Raw genomic sequence first — 25,801 nt, forward strand, 5'->3', positions numbered from 1 at the left:
CCAGTGTGAAACCAGGCCAGGTACCAACTGTCCCGCCTGTGTGCATCTTTTCTGCTTATTTAAAACCTTTCCCCCTTTCTCCAGTCATGGGTGCACATTTGGTTCCAATTTCATTTCCCATTCACCTCAGCTGGAAAGTTACTGCCCACAGGACACAGCCAGACAGTCTGATTCTTCTGCCTCCTCCAAACAGTCTGTCTCCCAAAGCCTTGAAGCTACAAATCCTGCTGTGCTCTGTGTCCAGGCTCCCACGCTGTGATATCCAGCATCTGCCTCTTTTCTAAAGCAGTCAGTTTGATTCTACTATGGGTGAGACAGGCCTGATTTACCTTGTATTTCCTGATCACAGCTGAGGATTTGGGAAGATTTTCTGTCTCAGCAGAATCTGATGACCTCTGAAAATAAAAAAAAAAAAAAAAAGAAGAAGAGAAATTGCTGTGTAGGAAAGATATGGAGCAGAACAAGACTCCAGGATTTTGTTTAACTTTGTCCCAGATGAGAGTAAATGATCTCATCCTCCCATTCTTCACTCAGGCCACATTCTTACTGGTAGTTACGTATTTCTCTCCAGTGTTTATTCACGGTTAAAAATCCAACCACCGGTTTCCAGAGCCACTGGCTTTGTTTTTCCTAAGGCTTTTCATGCACTTCCAAATTTCAAATGATCATTAGTCATTTCAGAGTTTGTAAGGTGATTCTTGGCTAGAAACCAAGATCTTATTTTCCACTATCCACAGACCAGCTATGAGATCTTGAGTATATCAGAGCCTCACGTCCTCTCATTAACTTGCCTAGATTTTCTTAAAGAACATTTCTTGCTGACGCCAGCTGCTGTTTCTAAACTGAGCTAAGCTGGTATGAAGTTCTGGCAGCACTTACCCATGCAGGTGACTTTGGCTTCTTTTTCGTCCCAAGGTCCTTCTCTGTGATGGTGAATTCCACAGCCTGCTGTTCCTTCTCCTTTTCCCACTCCTGCAGGTCCCTCTCATACTGAACCAGGGACTCCTGGGTGTGTATCTGTGAAGCCAACCATGATTGGAGGGAGCAGGGCTAGAAGGGAGCTGCAGATAACAGTCTCTGGCTCCAGTTCAGGCCTGTCACCAACTCCTCCCTTCCAGGAGGTCCCAGCCAGAAGCCCACTCCCTTTTCATGTGGCAGGAAGGGGAGAGAACAGTGCTATTATAAGACTTACATAGAGAAGACAAAATTGCTCGCCAAAGGACACCTGAAGAGCATCCAGAGGGACACTACTGCAAGTCTGTGCCTCCACTAATATTAGAGAAGCAAGACTTGCTTTTTACAGATATTTAAGTCTCTGACATCCAATGAAAGCCACTCCCATTCAAACTGTGACTTCTAGTATCTGGGTTCAACTCACAAAGCCACATGTTGCACAATTACATCTCATTTAGTGAGCCACACAGACAGAGACACACTTAAAGCATGAGGGGAGATGAAGCTCAGTATCCTCAGGAATGAGAAGTGCTGGCCAGCATTATGGAGCAGAGGATTCCTTCAGCTGGAAGCTGCCGGCAGCTGGTTGCTGGGGCCAGGCATTTGGGAACTGCGGTGACATGCCCAGGTGGTGGTAACACACAGGTACCTCTTGGGTCTCACCTCACACACCAGTTCTGTGTTGTAGAAGGAGGCGCTCCCTAAAGGCTGCAGTGTGATGAAGCAGGGGATGCTCTCTCCAGGCTGCACAACCCCTGACTCTGGAGCAATATGCAACACCTGGGAAAAAAGAAAACCCAAACAAACAACAAATCACAGAGGAGCTGTTTCACTGTCCTGGGACCTCCTACATGCCTTCCCTTTGCAGGAAACACAGGACTGGGAATTCTTTCCCCTCCCCTTCTCAGACGTATGTCGCATGAGAGAGATGCAGCTGATATATTCAAAGAATGACCATGGACTTTGCTGCTAGACAGGGTCCTGAGGTGCATTATTGCATCCTGTAGTTCCAGGTTCAAGTATCCTCACTGAAGTCATCAGACTCCCCTTCTGAATTCCTGTCTTTCCCCCTATCCTAACCCTTGCCTTCACTTCTCTGTGCCCTTTCCTTTCATCAACTACTACAAAAGTAAATTCCCTAGGATATTTCTGAGTGTCTGGTTAAAAATGGAGTTGTAAGGTCCTTTCGTGGCACAACAGAGATGGGCAAGAAGGCTGCAGAAGAGAAAGAAGGACTCACCCTCTTGTCTTTACAGGTGCTTATCCGCCAGGCAAACACAACAGCCTTGCTCTCCGAGATATTGTTGAGAAAGACAAGTTGACTGGCTTTGGTGCAGTCTGGGATATTTCCAAAGCAAATCCTGTTGTGTGACAGGGTGGCTGCCTGCAGGAAGCAAAGTGGAAAAACCATGAGGAGCAGCAAGGAAGGAAGACAGGATGTGGCCATTGGGGAGGGGCAGTCACACAGACATCTTTAAGTTATCCAGCAATTCATAGATAATATTTGTGAGTTACCTTTACCATAACAACTTGGAGGAGTGTTATATTTCTCTCATTTTTGCTCTGGTTGCAATGACTCTTTAGAGCAAGAAGACAGCCCTGCTGCAGTGGGATGGAGTAAGCAACAAATAACACTGGTGCCGGGGCAGGAGAGGATCTCAGGAGTAGAGAGTACCAGTAGTGCCCGCATTCTCTCTGCAGCACTTGCAATCCAGGCCTTTTCCTACTTCAGTTGGCAAACACACGAGGTGCGTACTTGTGCAAAATCCTCATCAACGTGAATGCAAGTTTTGGGAAACTTCCCAACCGCACCTTGCTACTAGTATGTTACTAGTCTGTCCCATTTTCCAGGCACAGTGCAAACTCTAATTAATTACACTGATCGTTAGAGAAGTTAATGACTCTTGGTTACAGACAACAGAGCCTTGTGGAATGGCATCTTTGCTGGCAGCCTGAGACAGGTTTTTAATCGTCTTCTCTTTGCTGTACCCAGGAATGCAATTGCCCTGTTGGAAGCCAAAAAGCATATGTGGCTTTGGCTGGACTCCAAGGCAGGCACGCTAATGTCACACAGGATGAATCCTTTGCCTCCCTGGAGTGTGCCTCTGCTAATGCTGTTTAATGCTGATTCACTATGCTGGGATCGGTGGCTGAGTTTAACAACAGATTGTCCAGGCTGGCAGGCCAGCTCTGGCCAGTTCTAGCCAGCTCCTGCTGAGCCAACAGGTCGAACAAGTGCATTCCTTGGGATGTGCCTGAATTAGTGACCATCCTGCAGTCTGTGTCCAGATTATGCATCACTTGAGTTTGGCTGTGAAATGGTGGTAGTCAAGCCCTCATAGAGTATGTCAGGAGTATAATGTTCTTTTTGTGAATTTGTTACTAAAGAAAAAGGTGTTGTACATGCAAATTACAAAGGTAGCTGTGATGAGGGGTAACTTTTATTAGAAAATTATGAAAATTAACAAACCCTAAAGCCTGTTTGGTTCTAATGGCAGCAGAAACAGCAAACTGGAAGGAAGGCACCTTTCAGAACAACTGCTTTTACAAGTTTGGCTCTAGATGACCTGCTGGAAGGGAAATATCTGGCTCTATCTCATGGCAAATGAACTCTCCTACAACACAGGCTACTGCTGTATGGGACCACTTGCATATTTCAGTCTCTCTCACACATTTCTGGACTGATCATACAGCTCATATCAGCATATCTGGACTTACCTGCCCAGCCACAGTTAACTTGGTAGAACCTGGAAAGACTGAAGGAGACAAAACTTCGCTGGATGTGGCAGTCTCTCCCATGGTATTTGGATCATAGCCTACTCCCTGGAAGGTGATCAGAGCTGATTCACCCCCCAGGATGTGGATGGGAATATCAACCTGCCTTGGACAAGATAAGAGTTTTAAGTAGAGAATCATATTTGGGAGAGATGTGCAATAAGCTAGTATACTTGCTAATGGACTGGTCTAAATACACCACATGCATGAAGAGAAATCCAGTCTCTTTTGGTCTTTCAGGCCTTGACCTTATTAACCCGAGAAAGTTGGTTAAGTAGTCAATCAGCCAGTTACTGTATGAGATGAGCAGGGACTCCCTCTTGGAGCAAAGGCTGGAGTTTTAAAATTCAGTTTATTTATTTTTCCATGCATCCACCACAGAGTGGGGCAATAAGTAGTGCTCAAGCTCCGGCCCTGACTGCCTGCTGCAGCCTAGGACAGAGGCCTTTGGGAAGGCTGTTGCCAGAGGGCTGCAGCGGGGTACACTGCAATGATAAAAGACACCAACTTCAGTTTCTTTGGTGGAAGCCAACAACGAACCACAGATCTGATCAGATAGTGTATATATCCCCATTCACTATTTGATCCTTGAAAAAATATGACTGGGTTGTGGAAGAAATCTGTTCCTTGGGAAGGAGAAACTTATGAGATAACAATTTATTGGCTCCATTTCCTGGGCAGACCAGCTATTCATTTGCTCTCAAGACTCTTTGCTTCTTGGAGGAATGGAGCTAAATTCAGCTGTAGCATGACATGGACATCAGTAAAAGATCCAAAGAATTTTAGGCACACAACAGAAATAAACTGGTTTTGGCAGTCACGAGGAGGGTCTCACCAAGTATGTTCTAGCTTCCAATGGTGAGAAGATCCACTCAATGCGGCCTGTTGTGCCAGGGGGGATTTCTCCTCTGGGAGTTAGGCAGACAAACACAGGATGCTGAAAATTCTCCTCTTGGATCCTCACAACGTTGTCCAGCTGAACTTCAAATATCACAGGCATAGAGCCACCATTGTAGAGTTCATAAATCTGAAGTGAGTCAGAGAGAGCAGTGCTTATTACGCTGTGCTCAAGTTCAACTAGTTAACACTTCCCCAGAGGACTCTGATAAGCATTAATAATTAATTAGGCAGCTTGTCTCCTAAGAATGAGGAGACCTCATGGTGTCAGGATTTATCACTGAGGCTCTGATAGGAGACTGTGCTGAAGGTTTATCACCATACATGTACGTTGATAACTACAGTGCTTTTCCAAGTGGTGCCCTGCAAATTCAATCTAGGAGAAAGTTAATACAAATTAGCTAAAGGGATCACTGTAAAGCGGATTACTTGAAATGGAAAAACACTCATATTAAAGTGATCTTAATTCAATTCAAACTTGAATTTCCCAAGTAAATTAGGCAGAAGAGAATCAAAGCTGCCTTTTCTGCTGAGTAAGTGTTTAAGGAAGTTTAATTAATTTACTAAAAAACTAATTAGGATTTATTTCAGAGTGCCTGGAGCCGCTAGACAAGTTTTCACTCAGATCCAATGCAAGAGAATAGGTTAACAGCCCAACACATCTCATAAGCATTCTGGCTAGAGCGAATGTCAAATCGTGTCAAACTGGAGATGGTGAGAGGTATTTTCCCTGCTGCCATCCCAGCAGCCATTTTCAGGCTCTGCCTAGTACGAGTCTTAAAGTTTTGCCATGATGCTTTCCTGAGAAGACCATTCTGTTTCCTGGGAAATGCTTCAGACACTGCCTGTCTTTGGGACACAGTAACACTAGGTCACTCCCTCTGCTTGCTGCTGGGTTGGGCCCCAGGATGCTCACCTGTGTTGGGGGGCGGGAGGTCCCAATGGCAATGGGTGTGAAGAGGTGCTTAGTGGATGCAAAATGAACGTACCGCTGGTCCTGTTCCACCGTCATGCCACTGAAGTTCAGCTACAGTGGAAAGAAACACAGTTACTTTCTCACAGGGCCTTGGCCCCATCACTGACAACTGCACAAGGACTCTGAAGGACTTTGCAAGTTGAGGGCAACACCATCATGGATTTAAGTTAGTAATACCAGGACAGTGTGTCCTAAGAAAAAAACAAGGAGATAGAGAGCCTATTCAACTGTTGGCTCTTCTCTGAAAGGTTTGCATCTTGTTTCAGAGAGAAGGTACTTTTCTCTCTGCTATGTCAGGCACCAGCTTCAGTGCTTCTCTTTACAAGCATATGATAGAAATTCTCCATGAATGAAAGTGTCTGGACTGTGCATAGGAGAGTGTGCAGCTGTAACAGCCAAATCCTTTGGAAAGGCAGGGGTTTAGGTAAGTAATGGTCTCCTCTTGGAAGGGACCATCTGGATATCCTCACTCTGGAGGACATCCTGCTCCAAGAATGTGTCTAACAGTCCAAAAGCTGCAAGAAGATCCCAGCTGAATTTTAAGTGATCAAGTAATGATCAACAGTGTCCTGCTAGCAAAGCAGCAGCCAGGTACTTCAAGTAAAGTGGAAAGGTTTATAGAGCTATTTCATGGAAAGGAAGAGACACAAAATTCTGCATTTTGAGAGAATTGCAATCAGGCTGGAGATGAGTCATGATGCACGGTTTCCTGCAGGATCACCACAAACCACCCCTGAGCTGTCTGCCTTGAAGCAGAGGCTGCAAAGCAGTCACAGGGCTAGTGATGTCTCTGCATGGGCCAAAGGGAGCTAAACTGCTGCAATTCACAATTAGCTAAGTCTAAAGCATGGCTATTTTTCAAGTGCACATGCAGAAGATAGAGAGGATGTTTGCAATGGCAGGTGGATGCCTTGGACAGACACCTGCAGGAGATACTGTATCAGCTGAGCAAAGAATGCCGATTCCTCCAAATCAACCCATTCCAGTTCAGCTCCATAAGGAAGGTGAAGAGGGAGAGAGGACTAGAAATATAACACTAACAAGGTCCCACATGGGATCTTTCCAAAGCCTTACATGAGCATTCAGCCTCATGAGGGCCTCTGAGCAAGCCAGATGAAGTGCAAATAAGAGGAGGACAAGCGCTGACACTTTCAAAGTGCAAGGGGAAAAGAGACAGGAACCTTCCCAATCTTTGGGAGTGAAACACCCATTTATATTTCTTGAGCCAAAAAGCCACCTTGGATTCCACCAGACCACAACTGTCGAGGAAAAACTGTCATCAGTTTCCATAGACACAGGTTGCGACAATTAGAGGACTATCAGTTAAAGGGAGACAAATGGAGAAAAGTGAGAACTTGCTGCAATCAGTTCTCCTTCCAGTTCTCCTTCCAGAGTGCACAGACTTTGTCCCACAGCGATGACTTACAGCATGAGAGGAGAGAGATGCCAGATTCGCCAGGGCGCAGAGCTGCCCAGAGTGCTGCAGGTGACAACATCTCACAATACTTAATTAGCAGCTATGAAGTGAAGTGCAAGCACTTCCAGTTTATGGATCCTGTGTGCTCGGGGATTCTCCCCAGGATCCAGCCTTTGTCTCCAGAGAGTTCTGGGAACCAGCCTACCTCATCCTGCAACACCTGCAGCCAGCTGGGCTTTTCCTACTAAAACTGCTGAGGGCTGCAGATTCTGCCTGGCCAAACAATCCCAGAGCTCTGAGAACAAGGTCACAGCTGCACTCTTACAGGCAGGCTATGGTGATGAGGCAGAGGACAACCTGTGAGAGTATGAGGCAGCGGGAGGCTGTTTTCCTTCTGCACAAGGAAGTGGGTAACACACAAGTCCTCCAGAAGTTTTATCCTGCAGCCAAAAGAAATTGCCAATGGGAAACCAGTTTGGGTCCTTCAGAGCACCTATAAATCCAGTCATCACAGGACTGAAAGCTGGCCACGGAGTGGGGGAGGAGTAATGGGGAGGGAGCTCCTCCTGGAGATGAGGCAGACAGACTCTGTTGGGGAAGCAGAGGAGTGGGACATCAAAATCTGTCCATGTGGGTAGAACCATAACAGAGGTGAATATGGACCCCCCAAAAAGTCAGGCATTGGCCTGCAGCTGACTAACATCACCGCTCCGAAGCCATGCACTTTGGAACTTGACAGAATCACCAGGCAATACCCCAGCCCAGTGGTCTCTACCTCTGCTTAGTGTTGTTTTCTCAAATTTCCAAAACTTCACTTTTGGGGTGACATTACAGCATTTGCTTTCCTTAAGGTTAGCATATGTTCTGCACATTTCACCAGATTCCCAGGTGAGGATCCGTTCAACCCTGGCATGTGAGCACGCAGGGGGCTGGCAGCTCTGTGCTCTTCATGCCATGACTGAAAGGAAAGAAGGCCCACTGTGTTCAGCCCCACAACGGCCCTCTCTGCAGAAGGAGGAGCCTCTTCCACTCCTACTTTCTGATATTAGCAGTTCAGTACTGGCACTGTGCATCCCTGCAGGTTGTGACCACCTGCACTGCTCCAGGTCTCTGGATTGGCCTCTGCAGCTCCTATTGCCAGAGCTCCAATGCCCCCAGGGATCTTTTATAATCCCCAGGGCCTCCCATACTTTTTCAGCCCCTTCTGCCATGACAGCATGAGGTAGGGGTGGTGGCCTCTGGTAGCTACAAAAGCCACTGGCTATGTGGCAAGAAACAACACGTGCCCTATAGGCTTCGGGTGCTCCAAAGCCTATACCCTCACTGGCCAGCTGGTGAAATGCTCACATCCACTCTCAGGATTGTGCCAGGCAGGCAGAGCACAGGGAGCCTGTCCAAGGGCTTTGAGGGAAGGCACAGTTAAGCCACTGTTTGAACAGCTTGGTCAAAGGGTTGGATTTTCAGCTGACAACAGTCCTGAAAGAAAAGAAAAATAAAAGAGATGTGTGAACACAATGGTCTCATAGGAAACTTCAGAGACAGACAGGAAGGCTCAGCCGGGCATGAGCTGTGCCCGGCAGAGCACAAGGTGACTTTGACTCTAACTGACAGTTTGAGAGAGGGGGAGAGAAATTAGTTCCAAGCCTGAGGAAGTGCTCAGGGAAAACACACCACAGATCAGCTCTGGGATGCTTTAAGCAAGCAGCGAAGCAGGAAGAATGAGTAGGAAGCTCCTCCACCATTGGCATAGGAGGAATAAGTGGGTGGACAAAGGCATCAGGGCTGCAGTGGGAACAGCCAAGCAGGAATGCAGGGAGTACCTTCTGGGCCTGGGGAAGCAGCTGTCTCCATACCTCCAGAGCTGGAGGGTGCTCTGCCAACCCTTTGCCAGCATGTGTGTCCCCAAAGCGCAGCCAGGGCAGGTGGTACTTTTGGAGAAAAGCACATTCCAAGCAATTTTGAAGAGCACAGAGAGCTGATGAGATGGAGAGATTCAGGAAAGCTGCATATGAGAGAAAAGTCATACGGGCTGCAGAGCTGAACTCCAGGATTATTGCGTGGAAGAACTCACGGTGAGGCAAATGAAGCACAGGGAAGCAAGCACAGAAATCCTGTCCATGAGATATACTTGAGTGTGGAAAGCATACAGGGACTGTAAAACCCAGGAGGGCTGTTTTGGACTTGGAGTTGGTTTGGAGGAGGAAGCAATTCTGCACTAACACCACCAATAAAATAAAAAGGTTAATAATAACAATAAAAAAATATCCTCTTGCTGGGGAAACCAGGAGATGCTACCTTCAAGGGCCATTTAGGCAGTGCTCTGCCACATCACACTGTGCTGGAACCACGAGTTTGTCAGGATGTTGGTTTTATGTCTTTGCTTGGCCCTGCGTTACTGCCTGGCCAGTGCAGATCCCAGGGGAAGGCCACGGCCCCTGCATGCCATGCAGCTTCTGGGGAAAACACCTTGTAATTACCTGCTGCTGTTCTGCAAACAGAAGCAAGAGATACTTGCTACCTTACCAGAATCTCATGGCCATAGGAAACCTTCAGCAGGACAGGGAGGTGATCGGTGCCAATGAAATCATGTCTAACAGTGCAAGAGGAGAGAGAGGAAAACATTAGAAACCAAGGAAAACATTAGAAACCAACCTTGTGCCCAGGGTGAATAGAATCAGGGTCACACAGTACATTAGAGACAATTCACTTCCCAGCTAAAGAGTCACTGTTGCGTAAGGGCCACAGAGAGGGAGGGGGACAGTTGTGTTTGGGTGGGAATGAGTGATGCAATGTTGATTTTAGTCATACACCAATTTAGGGACTCAAGTTTCTAGGCCAACACCATTTGAAATGCCAGCATTTCTCAGACCAGGTCTGCTGTGAAAGGGGAGGTGTTCAGCTTTCTTTGTACCCTCCACAGGCACACAAGGGCTAGCAGCTCTAGTTGAAAACAAAAATAAGAATGTCACTGTATAATCAAAACCACAGGAAGTGCAGCATCTTGTTCATTTCCTCAACTATCAGGTCAAGGCACACCAGTGACCCCAGCATGTCACACTGAATGCCTTTTGCACTGCAGTGTGAAAGAATATTAACAACATTCCCCTGAGGAAGACAAGGTTTGTGGGGCCCAGAAACTGGACTCACTCAGGGACTTTTTACTTGCCCAATCTCTCTGGGCAAGGGGCATGTGAAGGGAAAGGATCTGGCATGGAAACACAGTGGAGACTGATAGCATGTGCTGTCCTGGCACACAGCATGAGGTTCTAAAGTACAGGTAGTTGCTGTCACCTGTGCGTGAGCTGGACAGATTCCTCCTGTCCTGGAAGAAGTTTCCCTGACTTTGGAGAAACACTGAAGAGCTGGTTATCCTGAATTCTCATCTGATGCAGCTCATGGGGGCTAAACTCAGCATCCTCTGCCCAGTGCTCCATGTCCATCTTCTGATCAGAAGGAAACAGGAAGGCCCTAGGGAACCAGTCAGCTGGTCAGCAACAGGGACAAAAAGCTTCCCTGGGGCCATGGTCAGCACATTCAGTCCAACCATGCTTAGCCCAGCTGGTGGACACATTATGTTTCCTCAGGTCTGATTTGCAGAACTCTCTGCCTTTCCTTGCTTCCGCACCCAGACCCACCAACAGATCTCAGTCACAGCTCCAGAACGCAACCCACACCTACAAAATCCACGCTATTAATTTGCAACGGTCTCATGGCCCCTGTGAGCATTTCCATATCCCCAGACAGACCCCAGAGGTCTGAGCTCCAGCAAGCACCACTTACCACTCCACAGGCACCACACCCTTGTTTGCCAGCAGGAGCATCACAAGGGTAGGCTCTGAGCCTATCGGGGCAGCTGCAAAGTTGAAATCCAGCAGGAGAGGTGTGTACACTGGAGGGATCAAAGATGTGCTAGTCACAGGAGAGAAAGGAGAGATTAAATTGAGACAGGAAGAATGGTTGGCAGGGCATGACAGGGGAAAGGCTCATTCTACACTGGCTCTCTTCTGTATAATTCTTCTGTGACCTTATGTTCCTGGCCCTTTTGGGAGAAAGGATACTGGGCTTAAGGGAGGCCTTTTGGTTTTCTCCAAAACATCTTTTATACATGCCAAATGAGAGTGAATGGCATAAGAGAGTTCTGCTTAGCTGAGGCCTCTTTTTAGCTCCCCAGTACAAGGAAGTCACTGACATACTGGAGCAAGTCCAGTGGAGGGCCACCAAGATGGTTGAGGGCTGGAGCACATCACTTACAAGGAGTGACTAAGAGACCTGGGTTTGTTCAGCCTTATGAAGCAAGGCTCAGGACAGCAGCTGCACAAGTTGCAACATGAGATATTCTGATCAGATACTAGGAAAAAAGTTTTTACCATGAAAGTGGTCAAACACTAGAATCAGGTCCTCAGACAAGCTGCCATTTCTTCATCCTCGGAGACACTCAGCATCGAACTGGACAAGGCCCTGAGCAACCTGATCTACTTGTCCCTGCTTTAAGCAAGGAGTTGGACCAGAGACTTTTAGAGGTCACTTGCAATTAAATTATTCTTTGTTTCTGTGGCTTCTCCCTAGGGAGGGTAAGCAGAGGAGCAGAGGCCAGCAACTGCCCGCAGGGGCTAGGATGGAATAACAGAGTGCCATGCAGGAGTGAGCTGCAACACAAGCCAACAGCCACAGCACCTCTGACTCATGCGAGGGACTGACAGATTTTCTGAGCCATCTTCTTGTCTCACCTGTGCCTTGTGGGAACTCTGTAGGTGAGCTCGCTGGGAGTCGGGTCTCGCTCCAAGTATTCATTCAGTGTGCCCAAGGAAAAGAGCCTCCAGAGGTGCAACTTGCTGATACCGCTGGCACTCCCTGCTGAGCAGGCATCTGTGATGCAGAAAGTTGGGTAGACACCTGTTGCTAAGATGCAGCAGAGGGGCTGCTGCTCCTCTTCTCTGCTCTCAAGATCTGTAGCTTGGGAGAGAAAGAAACACCAAATAGTCATCATGCACCATTAAGGGGCAGCTGTCTGGGACAGCAAAATAGAGAGAGGCCCTACTCAGACCAAAGAAAGAACAGGACTTGCACACAGCCTTTTCTTTGGCAGCTTCTGAAAACCTCTAAACCACTGACTTCTAGTTGTACCTTGACTTCTGCATTTAGAAGTCACCAAAAGACTAAATGTCATGCTTTTAAACAGTATATTTACACAGTTTAGTTCTGCACTATGTGAAAATCCCCTTTTTTGATTTAAGTCTCCAGCCTAGTCATTTTGTCAAGTGCCCCTTGTTTTCACACTGAAAAATCATAAATAGTTGTTTATATCGTGCCTTCTCCATACTGTTCATGTGGCATTGCCATTCTCCACTTTCCAAGCTGGAAACTCCTTGCCTAACTAGTCTCTTCTTGTACAAACACTGTCCCTCACCTCTGAACATCCCTGTTGCCACTCTCCATACCTTTTCTAGCTCAACTGTATTCTTTCTCATACCGGGCCCAATGCAGATCTGCAAAAAGGAACCCAGCAGTGGCTGCATGAAGCTCTCAGAATGTGTTTCAGGATACATTGTAAAAGGCCATGATCATGCAAAGGAGCAGGAAATCTTGTGACCACAGCAGCAGGAAACTTGGAGTTCTCCCCGTCTGTGTCTCACAGCTCAATCATATCTATGTGCAGCAAAAAGGAGGCAGCACATAGGATCTGGCTCTTGTGAATTGCTCAGCACGGGGATTCTTTAGGCAGGACTCATACACTGGGAACTCTGCAGCTCAGCCTGTTATGGCACAGTCTACTTGGTTAGAAGCGAATGATTTTCCCAAATTACCCATCTGTTACCTGTGAGGGTGCAAATAGCATATTTGATTGACCAGGTGTAATGCAGCCGTCGGGCTGGCCTGACTGTTATTCGGACAAAAGCTTTTGACCTTGCAGGAATCATCCCTCTGGAACGTTCCAGCTCTAGAGCTGTAGGAGAAAAGAGGTGGTATGAGCTCTTGGCATCACTGATCTCTCTTACACCACACAGCACACAGCTCCCCAAGCCTACCTGCATTCAAGCCACTGCCCCCCTGTGCCTAATCATTAGGACCAGCTTCAAGTGTTGAAGCTGGGATTCCCAGACAACAGTGTAGGCAGCTCATGGGAGCACCCAGCCTGCCTTTGGCAGGAAAGAGCAGGGAACTTCCCCAGAGGAGTTCCTCTAGAAAGACAGCTAAGGGTTGCACTGCACCATTTCTTTTGGGAAGCTCCTTTATTTAACTCCCTTCTCTTCTGGGAAATAGCATCTTATTTCAAGGTCTAAACTGGTCTAACTTCAATGTCAGGCTCTAGGTTATGCTTTTTCCAGCAAGATAGAAGAGTCACCTGTAGCAAATCCCTAAGCAAAGGAGCAGACACCTTAAGGCACGTAAGAGAATCAGCACAAGCTAGCCAGCAAGCAAGTGCAAGCTAGAAAGATTTTATAGAAAAGACAGGAAGGCCAAGGCTCCATCCCATGCTAATTACTTTACAGTACCCAGTGGATCACTGCAGACCTCCTCGGGGTCACAAGGCCCGGTGATCAGTTGCTCCACACTGAGGATGTACTTCAGAGAACAGATACCATCATTTAGCAGTACAATGCTGCAGCTTTGCAGGTCACCAACGAGAACATTTCCAAGGTCCAAGTGCTCCTTTTCTGCCTGGAATTCAAACCCGCCGTGCAAAGGTCACTATTACACATCGAGCGTAGCAGTCAAGTGTAGCCACCACTTATCTCACCACATGCCAATCCCTTGGCACGCACAGTGCAGTGCAAAGGGCTCCCTGCTTTGTGTAAGGCCTATCATGCCCTGGGAGATGTTGGAACAGAGCTGCAAGGGGATCAATCCCTCCTCCAAAGGCTCTCTCCTACTGTTATTTGGGTTGCTGGCTGGGTAAGATGCAGCACATTCAGGGCTGTGAGGACACTAGCTAGCAGGCTGCATGTGGGACAAGTCTGCTGGTCCCTCCATGACTGCATTAAAAGCCCCCCTCTCTTTTGGCTGGTCATCCACTTGCATGGAATTTATAGTGACTAAACACCTCGAAGACATTTCTGCGCATCTGTCCAACATGATTGACACTGGGCAATGACTTAGAAAGTATTATTTTATTTAGCTCTGGTTCCTTGGGAAACCTGCCTGAAAATTAAGGTGGCTGAACAGATCTGCAGATAATAGGAGAAAAGCCAGGTGGATGTGTGGTGGCCACACCACTTTCACAGTTAGGTCCACTCCACTTAATCAGACTGACAGCAGACCAAATGGAGAAGGAGAGCAGACAGAATGAAAGGAGAGAGCTGGGAGACCCAAGGAGCCAAATGGCTTGTTCAATTCAGTCTGGAACAGAGGAGTTGAGAGTGATCCCAGAGGATTTGGGCAGGTCACATTTGAACTGACAGGACATTTACATCATGCTGTTGCCATTAGGCTGCCAGAATCAGCTCTGTCATCTCCACTGAGAGTAACGTCTAGGAATTTTGCTGTAAATCCTTATTGGTTGCCTCCAGTACAGATTGTGCAAAAAGGGGAAGCCCAAGGCCCCCATCCCATGCTAGTACTCCTCCTACTACACAGTGGGCCCCAATTCCTTACCCTAATGGTGGCCAGCGCCCCCTCCCCAACAATCCGTAAGGCATAACGGACACTTCTGGGAGACACGGGGTCCGAGCTTTTCCTCCTCACAAACACCATAGCACGCAGCAGATACTTGGTCTCCTTGTCAGGAGTAAAAGTCCACGCCTGAGCCTGAAATTGCAAGAGGGAAGGACAACACTCACAGGAGCTCCAGACCAGAGCCAAGCCTATACACCACAATGATTACACAATGTGCACAGCCCCTTCCTCCATTACAGCCAACCTAGTCCTCTACAGACAACTCTGGGTCCACTCTCACTTCAATGCCCCACCATCTCTGCCTGTGTCAAAGGTTCATATTAGGGATGCACATTCAGATATTCAAAGCCAGGTTGTGGAGATATGCCAGTCCTCACTACTCTCAAAAAGCACTCAGGGAATACAGTAGAAATTTAGAACCTGGATTTTCAGGTGGGAGAACAGAAGATCAACATCATAACCCCTCTCGTGCTCTCATTTGTCCTCTGTCTATTAACATCTCCTGATGCACGACAAACTTGCTGCTGTTTTTAATGCCCGGTCCCATCCAGGGCATCATTACCTAGTGCCTGTTTAAGACCCCTTTGTTCCTGTAGTTAAGGAGGATGTCATCACGTTTGGGCAAATCCACATCATGGGAACCAGCATGACTGCAAATGCTGGCCAGGAACCAAAGCTAAGGTATTCTCCAACTTTGGTATTAATGACCCAAGGATTGGCAGCCCTCACATTCCACACTCCACAGCTGTATTGTAGAGAGCAAAATACAACTTTGGTAGAAGAATTTACCATGGCTTCATAGGGCTGGAGGATCCCTGCAGTGGGGCTGACAGACAGGATCTTGCTGTCAGACTGATGGATCTTCCATGTGAAAACCATGGGTAGCCTTGTGCAGTTTTTTATGGTATACATTCGTGTAGATGAGGTCCCTATATAGACAGGCTTAAAGTATAGATTTCCATCACCTTCTAAGAGCAAAAGAAGAGACTCCCCGCAACTCTGGAGAGCAATCTCCTGTGGAATTAAGGGAAAAGTAATAGTCATTAGCTAGAAGTCTCAGCTACCTCTGGAGGGACCTTGCAAAGATGTTGCTCCCTCCAAGAGAGAAGCAAGAACAAACTGGGTCTGAAGGCAGAGGGGAAGGACTTTAGTTTGTGCTGTCAAGGAGGGCCCTGAGCATAGTATGGTGCATTCCAGGAGATGGAAACCCAAGGAAAAAAGGGGTACAGGATGTCTGGCATCACAAGCACCTTCTATCTCCGGTGTTGACCCTGCCTTAAATGTTGAAAATATTCTTTCATTCCTATTTCCAAAGGGAAAAATCCAAACTAACCATTAGGAGATATAACAGGGATCACAACGCAAGTCACTGTCAAAAGGGAAGATATAAGGGAACAAAACTTTCCTCATCATCTTCCCTCACCACCTTCCCTCTCCCTACCTTGGTGTATCCAGGATAAGAATTCAGCTGCAAAGGCAGGACATGCTGCTGCAAGACTGTGTTAACTGGGTGAGTGGAGAGAAAGAAAATCTGGTGGCCTCCTGGAATGATGTGTCCTGAGCAGGGCTTGACCAAAACAGAGGGACAGGCAGCTTGGTTCACACCAAAGGTTATCAAAGAGGTGCCTGTGTTCAAGAGCAGCATACTGCAGTAGGTATCAGTATTGGGAGCCACAGGAGGAAAAGCCTGATGGAGACAAGCAAGAAGGGTTGTTTGCACTGGGTTTAGAAAACCAGCTTAAAGTAAAAGCTTTCACTATGTTGAATTCCAGGTTCCAACAAACACTATCCTGAGTCTATGGAGAACTTTGCAACTGCTTCTCTTTGAGGAAAGAAAAGAAATCACCCAAGGGTATACAAATTATGGTCTCTCTCTTCCCATAGTGGCCCTCATCTTTCACAGGCTCATGGGACCAGTGAAGCTACTTTCCATTATGCAACGCTTTCTGTTCATCCCATAAGCGAGCTGCTTGCTGGGGCCTGCAGCTTCTGCATGGATAGTGACCTCCTGGATTAAGAATTCCAGCAGGCTGGGATTTGCCCCAGCTCATGCATATCCGATACACACTTCTCCTGCTGAGGAGATTTTCTAAGAGGTTCTCAAGACTATTCTTACTTCCTAGGTTCAGATCTCACTTTACCTCATAGGAACAATACTTTCTTCTGCTACAGAAACAGCAGAGTCAGGGAAACTTCCATTCTACCTTGCAACCACTTCTCTTCCATAAGTGTGGATTCTGTGTACTGCCCTCTGTTTGCCTAAGTGCATGCAGAGTGGTGAGGCTCCTGGGAGAGGACTAAGCACCCTTGTCAGTGCCCATGTCCACTTAAACAGAAAGAGAGGAGATCCCAACAGCTTTCCTCTCAGAGCTAATGAGATACTCAGTGCAACCTGACACACTGGAGGCAGGGAAGCTAATGCAGGAGAAAGAGTATCCTACTTCTGTACCACAGCAGGAGTCTCCACACCATCAGAAACCACCTAGGCCGTATTTCAGGATGGTACAATGGGAGACAAAGTAAAGACTTCAGAGGTACACACTGAGCATCTCTGCAAAGATCCAAACGTCAATCAGTTACACACCTTGGGGACATCCAGGATGTACTGTGGGATGAAGTGCTCCCGTTCTGCTTCATATGTGTGCGCTCTCAGCCTGACAGTCAGACACCAGGATGGACAGATGGTGGCATCCTCCTCAATGTTGCTGTAGTGTCTCAGCACCTGCAGGCACACAAAGGACAGAACAGAATGCATGCAGGAAGGGAGGGTGGCAAGGTGCTTTCAAGTGCATGTGTCATCACAAGCAGCAGTTTGTTTCAGTGACATCCCTGGGGCTGAGGAATTGGCGTTTTCAGGGAAGGAGGACTGACCAGTGCCATATGAGGAACATGAGTGCTGCTTTCGCAAATAGCTACATTTCAGAGTGACTTTCAAGCAGAAGGACTAGCCAAGCTATTCTGTGATACTACAAGAGTTGCCTTAGGGAAGGACACTCTAGTGCAGTTTGAGATACTTAAGTTAGCACTTAACAGTGAGTGACTGAAAATAATCATCTATCCTTTACCTGACCCTAAGAAACTCCTGACTCTAAGGTTACTCCCAGATATCCTCCACACTGGCTTAGAAGGGAGAAAAATGCAAGAAGAGTAATCAACAATGTAATGAAGATCTCTCTTATCTACCAGGATGTTTCTGGTTCTGGATGTTCTGCAGGCTAAAACTCCTAAAATTGAAGCTTTGCATGACATGAATCCTACATCACATGGGAGGAGAGGCTGCAGTGATATTCAGTGCTCTCATCAGCTTTTCTTGTGGAGGGCCAGACACAAAAAACAAGTTACTGCCCATCACTCAGGTCACAACAACTATCCTTGTGCAGGCTCCCATCTACAGTAATAGTGCCATAATTCACAGGAATTCCTCTGGTGAGGTGTATGTTACTTCACATTCACTGGGGGTAAGAGCAAGTGTAACTGTCCATATGCATGAGCTGTGGCGTGCTTTGCTGATTTATCTTTGCCAGGGCACAGGAAAAGGAGAAATTTTAACCCACCAGTGTATCAAAGAAGTGGCCAAAGGAGTTAATAAAGATGCCAGTTTACCAAATTCAAAATAAAATGTTCCATTTGAATTTTATCTCCCCCAAAAGCCTTTAGCCTGCAAACAGTTGCTTGCTAGGCCCTCTCTGGAAACTGGTTTTAGTAATTTGTACTAACCTTGTAGAAGGCAAAACCTTCCAGCTCCGCTCCATAGAGACTGTTGAGCTGAGTGGGCTGGAAAAGGACACGGAAGGCTGAAGACTTCAAAGGTGGGATGTCACAGATTTCAGGGATCACTCGGAAGGCACTGCTATGGCTCGAAGTCCAGGTAACAGTGATATTTCCTTTGGTGTGGTTGGTCACACAGAGAAGAAGCGGTTCTGCCTTGTGAAGCGGCACACAGCAACCAAAATCATACTCCCTAGGACTGACACTAACATGAGGGGGAAACAAGACCAAGTCGCTGCTTACACCATCGTAGAAATATTCAGTCATGGAGTTGGCTTCAAAGTATTCCTTGGGAGGCTTGTCCTGAGCGATCTACAGGATGGAAACATCTCAGTGTGAGCAGGGGAAGGGTGCCTGTGGGAGACACCAGGCACTACAGTCCTGATTGCCTTCACGAGCAAGAGGGCATGCAAGATGCACTTCAGCAACAGTTCCCAGGACAGCTCAAAGTTTAGGCTTCAAGGAGGCCCCTGTTTGTAAGCCAGTCCTCAATCTGAAACTACATGAAGCAAAAGAAGACCCTGTGATTGAGTTAAAGCCAGAAGGTGGCTTAGTGGCTGAGCTTGGGTAAGACCCAACAGACAAAGATACTGTTGGTGTGTGCCGGCAACATTAACAGCAAAGATACTAAAGAAATCAGTCTGACATCTGCAAGTCCTTGATTTGTCTGACCTGTGCAACAGAAGCCCAATATCTGCAGAGAATATCACAGGAGTATTGTAGACTCCAGAGAGGGCAGCTCATACCTCGAGGGGCAGCATGAGGGCTCCCTTTTCATCCATCTGCAACTTCCCATCCTTCAGCATCACACTCAGGATATCAGGGGGGTAGAAGGTCAGTCCCCTCACCATGTTCGTTCGGTACCAGGAGAGGTGTCTTGCCTGAAGGATGGCTGGCTTAGCTGTGTCTGAATGGCAGGTACCAAAAAAGTCCACGTACATGGGTTCCTGGGAAAACACCACAAAGGATAACAAGAAATAAACTGCCCTTCTGTGATTGCTTTAAGAGTTACACCATCCTACTACCTCACTTTCAAAACCATGCCTGAGAAAGGCTTAGTATCTGCAATGTTAGACTGCCATTTACTTTATGTCTTGATGTGGCCCGGGAACTTTCTTGAAACTGGAGTGAAAGTTGAAGACACTCAGTGCACAGCTGTGCAGCTAAATTTAACTCAGAGACCTAAATGGACAGGAGCCACCGAGGATGCACCTCACCCTACCCACAGGCGTTACTGACTTGTCTGTCCGCATCAGCCCTCCACTGCTGATTGGAACCTGCACCATGGGGATTCTACTCAACAAGAGCTTCGGTCCTGCACTTGGGTCACACAACCCCATGCAATGCCACGGGCTTGGGGAAGAGTGGCTGGAAAGCTGCCCAGCAGGAAAGGACCTGGGGGTGTTGGTTGACAGCTGAATATGAGCCAGCAGAGTGCCCAGGTGGCCAAGAAGGCCAATGGCATCCTGGCTTGCATCAGAAATAGGGTGGCCATCAGGACAGGGACATGATCGTCCCCCTGTACTCGGCACTGGTGAGGCCGCACCTCGATTACTGTGTTCAGTTTTGGGCCCCTCACTGCAAGAAAGACATTGAGGTACTGGAGCGTGTCCAAAGAAGGACAACGAAGCTGGTGAAGGGTCTAGAGCACATGTCATACGAGGAGCGGCTGAGGGAACTGGGGTTGTTTAGTCTGGAGAAGAGGAGGCTGAGGGGACACCTTATCGCTCTCTACAACTACCTGAAAGAAGGTTGTAGCGAGGTGGGTGTCAGTCTCTTCTCTCAAGTAGCAAGCGATAGGATGAGAAGAAATGGCCTCAAGTTGCATCAGGGAAGGTTTATATTAGATATTGGGAAAAATTTCTTCACTGAAAGGGTTGTCAAGCATTGGAACAGGCTGCCCAGGGAAGTGATGAAATCACTATCCCCGAAGGTATTTAAAAGATGTGTAAATGCAGTGCTTAGGGACATGGTTTAGTAGCGGACTTGGCAGTGTTAGGTTAACAGTTGGACTCGATGATCGTGAAGGTCTTTTCCAACCTAAATGATTCTATGACAGTTATCAATGGAAGTGCAGTAGGAAGAGATTTCTGGGGGTTAAGTGAGAGAGGCCAGTCCTGGTGGGTTACATCGAACAACCCCTAGAATGAAGGGGGGGATGAATGAAGACACAACCCTTAGCCTCTCATACCTGATGGTGGACAAGGCACACCACTCTGCGGTGATAGCTGATGGGGTGAGTAGGTCGGAAGGTCACCTTCAGCGCTAGTGTTTTTGCGCCCTCCAAGACTCCACAGGGGCGATCCAAGGAGAAGACGCTCCCTCTGCCATCAATGTCAAACTGGTAATATGCTGGGACATCCGACGTGTTGCTGATTTTCAGCGTCTGCGTCAGACTTTCCCCAAGATTGATCCAGTCAAAATCCACAAAACACTGGTGCAGGGACACCAAAGGACCTAGCACAACAACATGCAAGACAGATCCTGGACCTGTCATAGCTGTTTCTGTCAACATGTCACAAGCCACTGCTGCACTTAACTGATCCCCCCAAACCAGAATCACCTCACCGGCAAACCCACCAGTCCTATTAAACATCTGGACATTCACTTCCAGCAGTCTCACATCCGTCTCAAGCAACTATAAACCTCAAACGGTGTGCCAGGGACAGCCTGGACCCCAGCAGAATGTAAGTCTATGACTGAGGGCTGTGAGAGTCCCTAATCCTTCCCTGAGCAGTAGCCCTTCCCCTGCAGTGTTAAAATGATGATGGGGAGAAGCAGGGAAGGCTTTCACTCTGGTACCTTTACATGAGCCAACCACCTTCAGGACAGTCTGCAGGAGGCATCCAGCAGATATGACAGTGAAATAGTCAGTACTGTGCTCTCCTACTGTCTGAGGCTGAAATCGTATGCACAAGACCAGTTTCCCTTTGGCTGGGACAACACCATGGGACACATCACAGGAGAAAACATGATCTCGAAGCAGAGGATCTTCTGCTCTTTCTATCCTACATGGTGCATCAACCTGCAAGCAGAAAAAAAAAAAAAAACGGTTAACAAAGGAGCCAACCGGAGCCAGGATGGCTCTGAATGCAGGACACTGATCAGTGAAGAACTGCAGTTTTCAGCAGAGCTGAACACCACCGGGAACACCAAGGCTACTGCAGCTCAGCACAGAAATGCTGTGCAAACCTCTGCAACCCTGTCCTGTGGGAGTACTGCCGGCAGCAAGCTCCCACAATATGCTCAGAAGTCGGTGGGCTGCAGCAAAATGTCCTGGTGATCTCTGGGGTTGGAGTGCCCCTCCTGGTAGGGGGGAGGATGGCTCAAGGTGTCCCAAGGGGCCAAAGTAGCTTCACTGACTGCTGTGACCAGGTGGACAGGCAGGCAGATAACTTATTTCCCTCCATCCACAGTTCCACCTTGTCTAGCAATCTCCTTTTCACAAAAACCAAGACTGGTGGTCTGACGCCTCCTTCAAACCCCTTAAAAAAGGTCCTGATCCTTGCCTGGGGATGCTGAGTAGTGTGAATAATAACAGTGTAACAAATGAGTATGTCTTTGCCACTCCCAAGTTGCAGAGCCTGTGGAGAAGTCAGCACTGCTGTCATCCAGGTCAGCGGTCTCTGAGTACATCCATCTTTTAATGGGCTGGGATGGGCTGAGCTGGCACAGAGAACAAGGTGCTCAAATGCAACCCACTGGACTTTGAGAGTAAATCACCAGGTTGCAGTCCTCTGAGAACAGCAGAAGATCCACCAGCTGCCTGGGACACATGCCCACCAATCTGAGACTGCCACACAGGACTGATGGGCTTGTCCAGGGTGAGCAGGAGAGCTGCAGGGTGTGGAGGACAACAGTGGCTGGCTGATCTGGACCAAGTGCAGCGGGAAGCAGGCGGGAACTGCCATACCATGCTACAAATGCATGAGCTGCTAGCACTGTAGCTGGAAGGCAAGGGTGGATGGCCTGGTTGGTAGGGGAAGGCTCATCATCTCTGTTTTGTTCACATTCCCACTCGGATTATTTTCACAGCATTAAGGGAGATACTCAAGACTGCATATCCCAGGGAAATGTGTCAGCATGCCAACTTCTCACAAGAAGTGGTCTCCCTCTCCACATACCACAGACATGTTGAAGATTTCTACACTCTTCTCCACAGTTTTCCCCACTGGCACTGATCCAAAGCACAGCACATCCCGAAACTTTCCAGGCTGTACACCTTCATACTCTTCCCCTGTCACACTCACCCGCAGGTAGGGATATTTGGCTGTTAAAAGGGAATAATATACTGGGTTAAGAAAGAGAGGTGGAATCTCCATCCTTGGGATATTCAGTGCTCAGCTGGATAAACAACATCAGGTAATTCTGGAGTTGGATCTACCTTCAAAGTTGGCCATGCTTTGAACCAAATAAGCTCCCTTCCAGCCCTATTTTACTAAACTCAGAGTCACATCTTTTGTTTGTCAGTGGCCACACAAGGTACTTCAGGTAAGAACTTGGTAATGAAACCATTGCTTATTCTAGCTTGCATCCAGAAAGTTTTAAAAATTTCCCTCTGGCTCTCTGTCTAACAGGACAGCCAGGAGAGACTGAGTGCAGACAAGACCAGGAGTTTCTGGAGGTTTTTGCATTGTGCCAATGAAATCCTCTCATTTCTTCCCCTCTGTCAACTTAAGCAGGCTCCAGAAATGCTGATTTGGCCAAAGCACGCCACAGGGCACATTGGACCCTGTGTCTCTTCAGATCACACTTCCAAATTGACAAAAGTACATTAGAGAATTTCACAGGCCACTTTCAAACCATGGGCTTCACTTGCTCATCAGCGGGTTGAACCAACTGTGGCACAGCCTCAGAGCACAGCACCTCCGTGTATCCCCATGGAATGCTATTCCACAGTTAGGGATGATGCACACTCCTTTGAGGGCTAAATGCAAGAAAGACTCACCCAGGGCTTTTAGCTGGATAGTCCTCATTTGTTTCTCTTCACCTCCAAACCAGCATGTTGCTGCCACATCATACACCACAGCCACCTTGGGTTGGAAGACCACCTTGACCATGCACTCAGCACCGGGGTCCAGCACACCGTGGTCAGGAATCATGTAGAAAGGGCTTGGTGTCTCCCAGGCAAACACAGTAGCGAGATCACTAGGAAATGGAGATATGTTTGAAGTAGATGAACGGATCCTTTGCTGCCTGTGCAATCACACATATGACGGACGTTTCCCAGTGGGTTATTCAGTTAGGATGTGAAGCAACCAATGCTGAAGGGCAGGTTCCCTAATGCATCTGGCCAAATATGTGATGCTGGGAAGAAATTTGTCTCTAGTCTCCGCAAATGCTCTGTTCCCATTTTAATGAATCTTAGCTATTACATCCAAGAACTTTATTAATGGCCATAAAATTCCTCAGCTTCATCATGTGATAGCAAATAAATCAGCTCCAGAATGAAGTATTTGCTTTTCCTATATCTAAATTTGCTGCTACTTAATTCCAAATGAACATTTGTTCCTCTGTTATATGCCCAGGTGAGAAGAGAGGTCTGAGCTGTTTTCCTAATACCTCATTCAACTCTCCAGAACTCCCTTTGCTTGTTTGATTTGTGCAAAGAACATGACATACCATTGGCTTTTTATATTTTATTGATTCCAAGCTGTGTGTTACTTACCATCCATATCCTTCACCACCCTGGACCTCTCAGTCAGCACAAATGATTTTTCTAAGAAGAGAATGAATCACTTGAAGTCGTTTCTGGCTGATACCTTGCTCTGCTGAAGGTACATGTGCCCTCTGTCATTCCCACCCTCCTACAGCATCAGCTGACTGCTTTGGGGAGCACAGGCCATTTTCCAACTAGTAAAGGTTATTTTGCTCTCACTGTGAATGGTTGGAAGTACATCTTCTCCTTTCACTGCACTCCTTTCTACAATACTGCCTGAATTACTGTCCTTCCCTCATTAAAATAAGACTGTCTTGGTAACTGGGAGCATCTTTGCCCCTAAATGATGACTCCAAGCCACAGAATAGTGCCACTGCTTTGGGCCACTCCATGAACTTAAGAGCAGGCACTGGAGAGACTTTCCAACTTCTGTATTGCCTGCCTCCAAATTAAAGATTTTGGCTTGAGCAGCAGCAACTCCACTGCCATCCCTATGGCATTCCTGTGCTGAGGGAAGAGAAGCCAAGTCACAGAAAGACCAGAATGTTACCAGCTGATAGCTCAGGCAGGCTGCCTTTGATTAACTAGAAGCCCAGGCCTGTCATGTGAATGTGGAATGTTCTCAGTGGGACACCATGCTGGTCCCCAACTAGTTCCTGTGTGTGGATGGTTCTCAGCATATGCTGGAAATGGACAGATGTAAGGTGCCAAGATGTGTCCACAGCGAGATATGACCTCTACTACCATTTCTGCTGCCTTTTCTGCCATGACCTCAGAGGAGGCAGAGGTCTGCTGCCTATTAAGGCAGCCAGCAGATCTAATCAACTGGAATAATCTGCATTCATTGGAGAGTCCAAGAAGGTGGCAAAATACCTGACAAAACAGAAAGAGGGTCTTCCCAGCCACGTCTCACTCACCTAACATTGCGCACAGGGAATGTTGTCTCCGTGACATTGTGGACAGCACAGATGGGCAGTTGGACAGCAGCTGGGAAGGACAGACACGCGTGCGGAAGTGTAGCACGCAGGGTGACAGAGAACTCGCCCTCAGCCTTCTTAAAGCAGATGCTGTCTTCATACTCCCTCTGCACAGAAAAGCAAGGGAAGATAGCAGTTAGACAGGCTCCATCTTGCAGGTACTGCAGCTCCACCCCTGAGCACCCATCACCTTCACCTCTGTGAGACTGCTGGGAAAAAAACATCAGTTACCAGAGGCACCAGGGGAGGCCTCTGTGCAGGACAGACCGCATATGAAGCGCTCAGAAAAGGCAGGCAGTGAGTAAGGTACTTGGGCATACTCCTCACCCTGTCAGGGGACACACAAACACCCTCAGAGAGAGCAGTTGAAGACCCCATTTGTTTTGCCTGATTTGTTTCGATGCAGATGGATTTCTCTCTGTGTTTTCAAGATCCCAATTCAGCTAAACTGAAGCAGGCACAACCTTTCTTTGAGCTCCATGAGCACAGAAATATTAGTCTTTGATTAAGTGCTTTGTCAACTAAAGACCTAAGCGGATAACACACAACTTAAAGATGCAGCGTTGACAGCACTGTGGACTAATAGCCCCAGGACATCTGCTAACCGGCTAAGATAGAAGGAATTGCAAGATACGTGTCTTCCATGCTCCCCAATCATCACCTCTCCTGAGTACCACTTCTAGAGGTAAGAAGAGACCTTGGGCACTGCAGCACACACAGTCCTTGCTCTCTCTGAGAAAGGGAGCCTCCTGCTCTAGCGATTG

General features: G+C 47.6%; 1 protein-coding gene across 1 annotated transcript in view; it reads right to left on the minus strand.

The window, feature by feature from the left end:
• Nucleotides 1–25,801, minus strand: part of CFAP65 (cilia and flagella associated protein 65) — a 32,846-nt gene that overhangs the window by 4,928 nt on the left and 2,117 nt on the right. Inside the window, exons 4-27 of the mRNA XM_074828267.1 lie at nucleotides 24,978–25,144; nucleotides 23,350–23,549; nucleotides 22,526–22,671; nucleotides 21,204–21,426; nucleotides 20,593–20,858; nucleotides 19,148–19,348; nucleotides 18,351–18,713; nucleotides 17,218–17,355; nucleotides 16,075–16,320; nucleotides 15,423–15,647; nucleotides 14,613–14,765; nucleotides 13,514–13,679; nucleotides 12,835–12,963; nucleotides 11,747–11,972; nucleotides 10,800–10,928; nucleotides 10,311–10,487; nucleotides 9,543–9,609; nucleotides 5,543–5,653; nucleotides 4,565–4,756; nucleotides 3,673–3,831; nucleotides 2,195–2,338; nucleotides 1,618–1,734; nucleotides 880–1,017; nucleotides 330–395 (exon numbers count right to left, since the gene is read on the minus strand). Coding sequence (XP_074684368.1) covers nucleotides 330–395; nucleotides 880–1,017; nucleotides 1,618–1,734; nucleotides 2,195–2,338; nucleotides 3,673–3,831; nucleotides 4,565–4,756; nucleotides 5,543–5,653; nucleotides 9,543–9,609; nucleotides 10,311–10,487; nucleotides 10,800–10,928; nucleotides 11,747–11,972; nucleotides 12,835–12,963; nucleotides 13,514–13,679; nucleotides 14,613–14,765; nucleotides 15,423–15,647; nucleotides 16,075–16,320; nucleotides 17,218–17,355; nucleotides 18,351–18,713; nucleotides 19,148–19,348; nucleotides 20,593–20,858; nucleotides 21,204–21,426; nucleotides 22,526–22,671; nucleotides 23,350–23,549; nucleotides 24,978–25,144 — 4,149 coding nt within the window. The remainder of the gene's footprint in view (nucleotides 1–329; nucleotides 396–879; nucleotides 1,018–1,617; nucleotides 1,735–2,194; nucleotides 2,339–3,672; nucleotides 3,832–4,564; nucleotides 4,757–5,542; nucleotides 5,654–9,542; nucleotides 9,610–10,310; nucleotides 10,488–10,799; nucleotides 10,929–11,746; nucleotides 11,973–12,834; nucleotides 12,964–13,513; nucleotides 13,680–14,612; nucleotides 14,766–15,422; nucleotides 15,648–16,074; nucleotides 16,321–17,217; nucleotides 17,356–18,350; nucleotides 18,714–19,147; nucleotides 19,349–20,592; nucleotides 20,859–21,203; nucleotides 21,427–22,525; nucleotides 22,672–23,349; nucleotides 23,550–24,977; nucleotides 25,145–25,801) is intronic.

The sequence above is a fragment of the Strix aluco genome, chromosome 6, assembly GCF_031877795.1.
Source record: "Strix aluco isolate bStrAlu1 chromosome 6, bStrAlu1.hap1, whole genome shotgun sequence".
Classification (NCBI taxonomy): Eukaryota; Metazoa; Chordata; class Aves; order Strigiformes; family Strigidae; genus Strix; species Strix aluco.